The following is a 9,797-nucleotide window of genomic DNA, read 5'->3' as shown; positions in this document are numbered from 1 at the left end:
TTTCAGGTAGCGTTACAGATAAATGTTTCGATACTCATTTTTTTTTTGTCTTCTCCAGCAATAAGACAAAAAAGAGAACCCTTTCTGTAAACACTAGTAGAGAAATGGGTTGTAGTCCCGGTTGGCAACTGGCTTTAGTCCTGGTTTCCCAACCGGGACTACGAATCCGGGATTAAAGGTCCTGGCCTTTAGTCCCGGGTCACATAATCGGGACTAAAGGTCCATCATCAGGAGAAAAATAAACGAAATTGTAGGGAGACCTCTCTTGCGATGTGTGAGATTCGAACCCAGGACCTCTTTCCTCGCGCATAAACTCCTTACCAATTCAGCGGTACACCACATGTGACAGGGTCCTGGACACACTCCTTTTGAATTGACCTGTGGGGTACCTTTAGTCCCAGGTGGGAGACCTTTAATCCGGGTTGGTGACACCAACAGGAACTAAAAGGTCACCCTTTAGTCCCGATTGGTGTTATCAACCGGGACTAAAGGTGGCCTGCTGCGAAAGCGTGCCAGGACAGGGGCCTTTAGTCCCTGTTGGTAGCTTCAACCGGGACTAATTCTTACTTTACTTCCGGACGCAAAAAATACCGAGACTAAAGTCCAAAATTGAAGCGGATGAAAGGTCATTTCTCTACTAGTGAAATGGGTCTCCAGGAGAAATGATACTTAGATTTTAGGTTGTGCCTCTCCTGACACCTAAAATGAGTCCTCTATATAGGTACTCTGTTGGAGGACGATACAGTATCGGAGACCCATTTTGCGTTTGTTTGTCCTTATGGATCGCCTATTGGAGACGGTTGGCATCCACATCTCGTACTTAACAAAACACGTGTCAAAGGGCACGTTCGCGAAAAAACCGTAGGCATCCACATCACATACACTCTCATACGTTCAAAACTAACGTTTGACGAAAGAACACATGGATTGTATTCTTTTTTTTTTTTGGAAGGAGCATATATAAAACCGGTTGGACACTCTACACTGTCGTCCCAATGATTGACCAGTTGTATATAAGCGATCAAGGGGACCGAAGGAACACACGTCAGGGCCGGCGAACATTAGTCCACCGGCGGTAGTACCCGACACAAGAAGGGAAGGAAACGCATAGTAGCTGCTGCCACATGACTGGACGACGATGTCTGGATCTCCTCCCCTGCCGCTGCCGGGGGCCGGGGCCTATGCTATCTCCTAGGTGCTGCTGCGTTGCTTGCATTGCATTGCATTGGTCCGAGGAGCTATAGCTATTAGCGCCGGCCAGGAGATGGAGATCCGATCAGATCCTTCGAGATACAGCGGCCCCCGGGCGCTCAGGCGGTGGTGAGCCTCGCCTGGAGGCCGTCCTTGGGCACCGGGAACGGGCTGTAGGTCACGTCGTCGCTCGACCCCTCCACCTCCCACCTGCCAATGCCAATGCCAATGCCATTGCCAAGCACGCACCAAGTTAATAAATTAACGTCAGAAGAAAATTAAGCAAGCTGGCTGATCCAAACAGGAGCTGCATATATACCTGTAGGTGGTGACGAGGCGGTGGATGAGGACGAGCATCTCGAGCTTGGCCAGGTCGTTGCCGGGGCACGCGTGCGCGCCGCTCCCGAACGGCAGGAACGTGCCGGGACGCGGCGGCGTCGCCTGCGATGCCATGGAACACGACGCACGCGTCAGTACATAATAATGCTACTTAAGCCTGCTGCTGTTTCATTCATTCTCTAGCCTGCCAACGAAACAAGTGTACGTGTTGCATGCGCGCGTGCTGGTGTGGTGTGGCGGCTACTGCTTGTCGTGTGGCCTCTGTCACTTGGCTGTGCGGTAGTACAAAGCTAGAGCTAGAGGTGTCGTGTCACTGATGAGCGCTGTCTCTTGTCTCTCTCCCAACTGCAAGCCTGGCCGGGCGATTGGTCTCCCTTGTTACCGTTTGACGAGTCTACTACCACAGCACGAGTCAACAATGACCGTGCCGCCGGTTAATTGATGTCCTACCTAAAAAAAAAGAAGGTAAAATTTCTGTCCATGACTTCAGTTGTCTACCGGCAAGGCAAGCTAGTAGCCACGTCAAACAGATCGAGCTGGCCTGGCCTCACTACAGCAGCTAGCACTACTCTGCGCTCTGTTGATTACGACTTGTGTTGTTAATATTATACTATGCAGGATATCCTAGTGCAAATCTTTTGGAAATCAGTGATGCTGATGCTGACGTCATGCCGATGCCATGAGATCATCCTGACCCCATGAATTACCTTGAACCGGGAAGGGTCGAACTTGTGTGGATCCTGGAAGTATTCCGGGCTGTAGTGAAGGTTCCTGAACAGAGGCATCACCTTCCACCCTTTGGGAATCAGGAACCCTGCAAACCAAACAAAGAATAACCCAACGCCACACAAAGGTCAGTCTTAATGCAATCAGTCCGGAGCTTTTACAGGTTAAACGCCGCAACTAATGCTCATAATAATGTCTCTCCCGAATAACCAAACAACTGCACGTGTCCACCGTCGCCGGCCGGCTTTCCCCTGTCTCATTGATTCCTGCAGTAATACTGCCTACAGGAATGGAGTGGAGCAGCGGCCGCCGGTGCCGTCCGGGAAGGGCTGCCGTTTTTTTTTTTTGAGGTGAAAAATGCACCGTCCCCGCGTGGGCCGACGCCCGAAATCAACGCTCTCGGATGCAGCCGTGTTCATACAAACAGCCGACTAGCCGATCCAGGCACGAAAATGTCTCCTTCTTGGTGGGTTTTTCAAGGACTAATTAATAATGCCTCCCGGCCCTTTAATGTTCTGAGGCTTATATGCAAGACGATGAATTCTGAGGCTTATATGCAAGGCGATGGATTCAGCCACCTGGATGATGCTGGGGTGGATTTGACTCGACAGAACTTGCATACATGAAAGAGCTTGTCAGGAACGTTCTTTCAATAATCCCTTGTGGATTTTGTTATCAATCCTTTTTTTTAAGAATACTCCATCCATTCAAAATTATAAATCGTTCTGGCTTTTCAAGATACATTTCTTTTATTTTATATCTAGACATAATTATATATTTGGGCGTGTAGCAAAATCTATGTTCCAAAAGAAATGACTTACAATTTGGATTGGAGTAGAATATAAACAAATTCGGTCATTTTTATGCTTGTTAGGAGTTATGACTACACTAGAAAAATTCTTCAGAGTGGCGTGCGTAAGAACTTTTCCACCTTTTTGGCATGTTAATTGTTTACTCTTCCACAACCGTGTTTGTCTTGCACGACTTATTTCATGTTACGTATTTATAAAGAGAAGAGAGCGTGAGATTTGCAACGTTTTCAACTTTTCCCTAAAAGCATCATATCCTTGCATGCATCATGGGTGTCTAAAGGCTGATCCATCTGGCTAAAGCAGTTAACTTTTGTTAGCACACTACACTGCTGCATGCAGCACTCAAGGCAAGCCAGGCCGGGCGGCACTACTGCTTCCATGTTCTACACGTGCTGTCCTTTTCATTTTGGAGCGAGGAAACATACCTTGATAGTGCACGTCCTCAACAGCCTCTCTGAACGTGAAGGAGATGATGCTCGCCATCCTCAGGCTCTCCAAGATAACCTGCAGATCGAACAAGTTTCACAAGTTAAAAAAAATGCAAGAAGGCCTAATTAATGTATGTGAGGTTCTAATAACCTTAGCTGCTTAAATGAAACAAGGGCAAGGTTCCAAATGGAAGGCCTTTCTCTGCGACAGAGATGTGTGCTGGCTGCATATAAGTTTACACGTCGTCAGAACTCAGACGTACCAGATGTGTTATGGGCATCCTCCTCGTCTGCGCCCACGTCAGCGGCAGCCTCCCGCCATCGTTCTCCTCGTAGGCTGCCATCTGCTCCGCCTGCAAATCGACACGGGGGCCGAGGCCAGGACAAGGTGACGACGATATGGTTAGAACCAAACATCGAGGGTTGGTACTACCTACTATATCACCAGTCACTCTCGATCATATATATGTTGTAGATGCTCCAAAAAAAAAAAAATTGCTGTGGAAGTCGAAGGTCTCCCGGGCGGTCGGCGCGCTCTCACCTTGACGGCTTCCAGAAGCTTCGGGTTGTCGTGGAGGAACTTGAGGATCCAGGTGAGCACGCTTGCAGTCGTGTCCTGCGCCGCGAACAGCACGCCGATGACGTTGTCGGCGACCTGGTCGTCCGAGAGCGCCGCCCCGCTGTCGTTGCGGTAGCGCATGAGGGTGTTCAGGAGGTCGTCGTCGTCGCCCTGGTCGTCGCTCCGCCGCGCCCGCCGATCAGCCAGGATGCCGCTCAGGATCGCGCCCAGCCGCCGCCTCGCCTGCATGCATGAGCATGAGGTGGTTGGTGACATTGTGACGAAGGGATGGGATCGATCTCGAGCGCCATTGATCTGTCGTCCTTGTTTCAAGAAGAGGATCGGAGGGAAGAACAGAAATCCTCGCGCACGTCGTGGTCGTATACCTTGATTGCCTGGCTGTAGCTAGTGAAGGGCACGGGGATGGGGAAGCTGTTGTAGCCTTTCTCCACGATCAAGTAGTGCTCCCTCAGCTGCTCCTTCACGTGGTCGGCCAGCCGGCGGCCGAAGATGGTGACGACGCCGACGTCGAAGGTGAGCTGCAAATAAATCAAGGACAGGAAAAAGCCAAGGGAGGGAGACCACCGTCAGGACAGGAACTACGGCAGGCAGTAGGCGCACCACGCGTCCACGCATGCGCGCAACCGTACAGTGGAAGAGAATGAGCAGTTCTGGCCGGACGGACATCTTTTTCTTTGGTGGGCCGCGCGGGGGTGCGTTCGCTCGCTCGCCGTGCTGGCTTGGCAGGCACTTACCGTCTTCATGGTATGGAAGGTGCTGGTGACGCGGCCTTCCCACCCGCGGAGCGTGGACGCCACGGCGGCCTCGACGTCGGGCACGAGGGCGCGGAGCGCGTCGGGGCCGACCCAGCCCTGGACCAGGCGGCGCAGGCGGAGGTGATAGTCGCCCTGGTGGAAGAAGAGGGCCTGCGCCCCGATCATGCGCTCCTTGCTCGGTGGGTACGTCGGCTTGAACAGGTGCGCCTGGGACACCAGCACCATCCGCGCCGCCTCCGGGCTTGCCAGGATCACGCACGGGCAACCCAGCACGTGCGTCTTGAACACCTCGCCGTACCTGCGTGCAGGCACAGGCAGAGATCCAAGTCGAAGATGATGGGAAGATGCATGTTAGCTAACCTGCCAGTAAGCATTTGCAACTAACAGAATAATATTGCAGCAATGGCCGGCAGCTAGCAATCGGGCACTTGTAATAATACCTCTTTAGCCTGGAGGCAAAGAAATCCTTTGGATTCTGGGTGTAGAGCTGGAGAGTCTCGCCGATGAACGGCAGCCCCAGGGAGCCAGGAGGCAGCTTTTGATCCTTCTCGGTGGTGCCTCCACCTCCGGTTTTTCCGGCACCGACCGCCGTTCTCCGTCTGCTCGCAACGAGCAGCACCACCAACAGAGTGAGTGAAACGATGTAGATGCAAGCTACAGCTAGGAGGAAAGCCATGTGGTACGGTGGCCGCCCCTACGCTGCAGCTTCTAAGAGTGATCCTCTCAAGATCAGAAGGCAGGCAAGTGCCTTGTGACGCTGTGGTGTTAGGCGAGAGGGACACGAGGGGAGCGATCTTGAGAGGATCTTCTTCCAAATGGTGATGGTAGGGGGAGCCACATGTGTGGTATTTATAGGTCCGGGAGGGACGTGGAGAGGGTTGAGGATGAAAATAGCACCTATATGGTCCTGATCACAGTTTCTAAAATACTAGGGGTGTAGAAAATAAAATAGGCTAAAACCAAGAAGATAAGGGAGCATGAGTCATTAGAGCAACTCCAACGTAGCCCTACTGGCAAAAAATTGTACTCCAGTCACACTTGTCCATTCCTTGAGCCCTTTTTGCTATCACTACTACAAAATTGATTTTCACCAACGGCAATTCAGAGCTGACCACTCGGGTTTAAGTTCTCGACTTGGTATGAAGTGCTCGTATTTTCCTGAATTTATTTCAGGATTTAACGGTGCTATGCTTTCAGTGGTAGGCGACGTACCCTTTCGACAGTGAAGCGCCTGCTGGTGCGGCTCAGTCATTCGGAGGTGCTTCATATTGGTAGGGTTTGCGTACGTGTGTTTATAGGAGTGAGTGCGCATCCATATTGTGGGCGTCTCCGTTGTATTGTGTAATTCTAAAAAAATAATTTTTAAAGATGGGAGGCTTTTTTAGTGGCAGGTCAATACAACCGTCTCTATAGTGGCCTCCAAACCGAGCCGCCTCTATCTAGAAATGCATTTCTAGAGGCGACCTTGGTTCCTAGCTCTCTCTACAAATGCCTTTATTTTTAGGGGCCAGCTTTATTCTTAGTTGTCTTTACAAATCAATTTTTAGAGACGGTCCCTCAGCTTTAAAAAATATCTTTGCTATTTTCTCAGCCATGATTTATGATTTCAGGGCAACGATTTGTAGAAGTGGCTTGAAATGCAATGGCCTTTACAAATTGATTTTTAGAGGTGGCTCCTGTTATGTTTCCAACCTGCCTCTAAAAATCTGATTTTATAGTCTCCTCTACAAATCAATGATTTTTAGAGACGAAAAAGCAGAGACGGTTGGGGCTTACCAGCCACCTCTATAGTAGATTTCTGTAGGTAGTGTCTACTAAAACCAGATGACGAAAATCGTTTCCACCGCCGGCTCAAAACTAAAAGTGGGAAATAAAGTGCCCAGCCTCAGAGCCCACTGAGTGGCATAGACTAGCGCCTCTCTCCCACGTGTCTTCCTTGAGTGTGCTTCTTCACTATGGCTAATAGGCGGGGCCCATGTGTCCATGTGTCCCAACACTGACTGGTGCTCGATCGCTTGGAGCTGCAAGCTCTCTCTCCTCCCTTTGTTACCTCTCTCATGTCTCTCTCCCTGATTCCCTCTTCATCCTTTAGCTCCCTCCGTCCATCTCTCTCCATGTCTCGGACCTCGGTGCAATGGCGGCCCTCGATGCTCGGTGTGATGGCGGCCCTGGAGTGGTAGTGGCCTTCAACATTCACCATGGCGGTGGCCCTGGTGCCCACAACGTGAGCATGACCTCCCTCCTCCCTAGGCACGGAGGCGACCTCTAGCGCATCGGCAGCCCTCACTTGGCACAAGATCAGCCCCGACACTCTCCGTGATGGCGGCCCCCATGACGAAGGCATCGCCTCCTCGACTGGCGGCTGGTGCGCTAGATGGGCACCTCCTTTGGATTGTGTTTTTTTAAATATGTAATTGTCGACTCTTAGAGAAGCCAACAATGATGGTAATTTATCACCATCGGTTGCAAAACAGTGGAGATGACCTCGATAATCACCAACAAGGGTGGAAATTGTAACACCCTCGGTGTTACACCATAAATCATTTACTAAAACATGCCATGAGCATCATATTTATGTGTTAATGCATGTGATAAAGTGTGTGATCAATTTCTGTAACTCGAAATGATCAACTAAAATACGAATCGAAAGTTGATTCGATAGTCATGTTATATCACTTAGGGTTTAAAATAAATTTTTATTAAGGAAAAATGCTATAGAACATGTATGTGATACTTAAATAAAGTTTGAAGTACAAACTTTGTAGATGACAATGAAATACTTGCGGTCGAAAAATGATATTACTAGCTAATATTTCCACTAGCTTAGAAATCGCAAATGGAAATCAAATTCAGCTAAAAAACTTAGAAAATTTTAAGTCTGCCAACAGTTAGACACTGCTATGTTTAGGAATTTATTGTGAGAGATTGGGTTAAGGAGTGGTGTAGTGTTATAGCTCGATTCGGTAATCTCATGTGCCATCTTGAGCATGGTGAAGATGGTTTAGGTCCTAAAGCAACCGTTTGGTCGTGTTGAACGCTTTAAAATTCGTGCGTGTCACTGTCTCGGGTTGGTTGGCGCCGGGTGCGAGGTCACCGCGTGGCCTTCTCACGCCGTGGACATGGCCGCATCCCGCGTGGTCAACCGTGCCGCCACGCTTGGCCGGTCGAGCCACCTGGGCTTGGCCGAGGCCAGCCGCAGTGAGCCGCTGGCCCCGCGCCCTGCTGCTCTGCCTCGCGCTGCTGTCTTGGGTGCCGCCGCGGCCGCGGCCACGCTGCGCTGCCGTCGCGTCCGCACTGCCGACGCTCCTCGCATCGCGACACTGCCGCTGCCGTCGTGTCGCTCCTGTACGCGCGTCTGCTTGCTGCACCGCGCTGCCCCTCCCTAGACCGGTTAGGTGCCGTCGGCATGTGGTTGTGCACGTCGCCGTCGCTTTGTCAATTATGACACTATGACCACACGAGCCATGTCGGTCGGATGCACGCATGCGTTGTCCGTAGCGCCGACGCGTGGGCCTCCCGATCTCGCCGCTCACGTCCCGCCGAGGCAAGGACGAGCCGAGCCCACCTGTCGTGCTGTCTCTCTCTTTCTCAGTTGTCCCTCTGTTTTCCGTCACCATCGCGTCGTGTCACGGTGAAGCTAGAGAGCGAGCACCTCTCATCAATTCCTCGTGCTCGCGTCTCCGCCTTCACGTCCCCTCTCTAGCCGACCCCACCCCGCCTTGACTTGCATCACACCAAGCTCCAATTTTGGAGCTTTGCCCGCCGCCGTGCCGTTAGGCCCGTCACCGCCCGCATCGTGGCCAGCCTCCACCACTTCACCCTGCGCCAATCCCTCTACACCACTAGCTCGCCTTGGCTCCCTCTCCATCGTGCACACGCCAGTGGGAGCGCTACCGCCTCCCTTGGTACATCGCCGTGCTCGTCGCGCGCATGTGGTCAGCACTGATGAGGTTGTCGTCGGTCGAACCACCACTTCGACCTGGTTCGTGGTGTGCCCCTAGTGCTTATCCCCTATCTTTACCATCCTGTTAGCTCTAAGGCTCATTGGAATGCGGTTGCCGCCATTGCGGGTCACCCGCAGCCGGGGAGAGCCCGCTCTGCTTCACCCCTATTCGTGCCACCACCGCCCATTGCTTCGCGTCGAACCCTAGGTGAGCGTCGACCTCGTAGATAGGTCAGCGTGGGTCCTGGGTGGCCGGTGCAAGCGCTAGTGCCACCGCTCGCCGCGCTAGAGCACGCGGGGAGGGCTGGGGGCCTTGTCGTTGTAAAAAGGGGAAAGATCTAAGGGTTCCGTTGTAAAGTCGATGTCTGTAGAAATAGTACATGTAGTGTTCGCACTATTTTCTGATAACGCGAGGGAGTTTTTGCTAATGTGCCAACACGCGCGGGCTTCCTTGCAGCGGGCCGCCTCGCGTGCGTGGGCCGCACCGTGGGCCGCCATGCGCTCGCGCGCGCTATGTCGCGTGTGGGCCACGTTGGGTCAAAATCAGTTTAGCTTTTTCGTGGAGAATAGAAACCGCTTTTCATTTTAACTCTGAGCTGAACTTTGGTAATTAATATAAAATAATGTGGGTATCCAAAATTTGTGAAACCAATTTTTTTAAGTTCCTAAAATTGTGCTCTATCTGTTAGTGTATTTAGTTCATATATATACATGTTGATACCAGTAGCTATTAAATTATTTGAGAGTGCTTAATATTATTAGGTTAAATATTGTATGAATTTTTGTGGCAAAATGGTGATAGCTGTAGCTTTAAAAATTTTACAGTAGCATCATGTTATTATTATGTGCTCACTGTAATTTTTGTAGCTTTAGAATAGATTTAACATAAGGGTAGTTAAATGCTCTTTGTTTCAAATATACATTAAATCATTAGTGGAAATAAAGATATATCCTTCATTTGTAAAGCTAGGTGTTTGTTAGTTGAACCCAACACTTTACTTGATGAAGATGATAGTTAGCTTA

At 50.8% G+C, this 9,797-nt stretch overlaps 1 protein-coding gene across 1 annotated transcript; it reads right to left on the bottom strand.

Annotated features, from left to right (window-relative positions):
• Window positions 1-941: 941 nt before the first annotated feature.
• LOC136473186 (abscisic acid 8'-hydroxylase 3-like) lies at window positions 942-5,634 on the bottom strand. Its single transcript, XM_066470866.1, has 9 exons — window positions 5,272-5,634; window positions 4,811-5,129; window positions 4,442-4,594; window positions 4,038-4,298; window positions 3,760-3,849; window positions 3,494-3,572; window positions 2,238-2,344; window positions 1,511-1,632; window positions 942-1,401 (listed from the first exon to the last, which is right to left on the bottom strand). The coding sequence occupies exons 1-9, from the start codon at window positions 5,505-5,507 to the stop codon at window positions 1,311-1,313; spliced, it is 1,458 nt and encodes a 485-aa protein (XP_066326963.1). The 5' UTR covers window positions 5,508-5,634; the 3' UTR covers window positions 942-1,310.
• Between the last annotated feature and the right edge of the window lie 4,163 nt (window positions 5,635-9,797).

Source organism: Miscanthus floridulus, chromosome 8 (assembly GCF_019320115.1).
Source record: "Miscanthus floridulus cultivar M001 chromosome 8, ASM1932011v1, whole genome shotgun sequence".
NCBI lineage: Eukaryota > Viridiplantae > Streptophyta > Magnoliopsida > Poales > Poaceae > Miscanthus > Miscanthus floridulus.
The sequence above is the reverse complement of the archived record's forward strand: the minus strand, read 5'-3'. Positions and strand labels throughout refer to the sequence as shown.

What these genes read in the sequence shown, in the direction of transcription:
- LOC136473186 (XM_066470866.1), bottom strand. Translation starts at nt 5,507, where the DNA reads ATGGCTTTCCTCCTAGCTGTAGCTTGCATCTACATCGTTTCACTCACT. An exon ending in TTTGCCTCCAGGCTAAAGAG is followed by an intron (nt 5,130 to 5,271) that starts GTATTATTACAA and finishes GCCTGCACGCAG; the next exon opens with GTACGGCGAGGTGTTCAAGA. An exon ending in AGCTTCTGGAAGCCGTCAAG is followed by an intron (nt 3,850 to 4,037) that starts GTGAGAGCGCGC and finishes GTCGATTTGCAG; the next exon opens with GCGGAGCAGATGGCAGCCTA.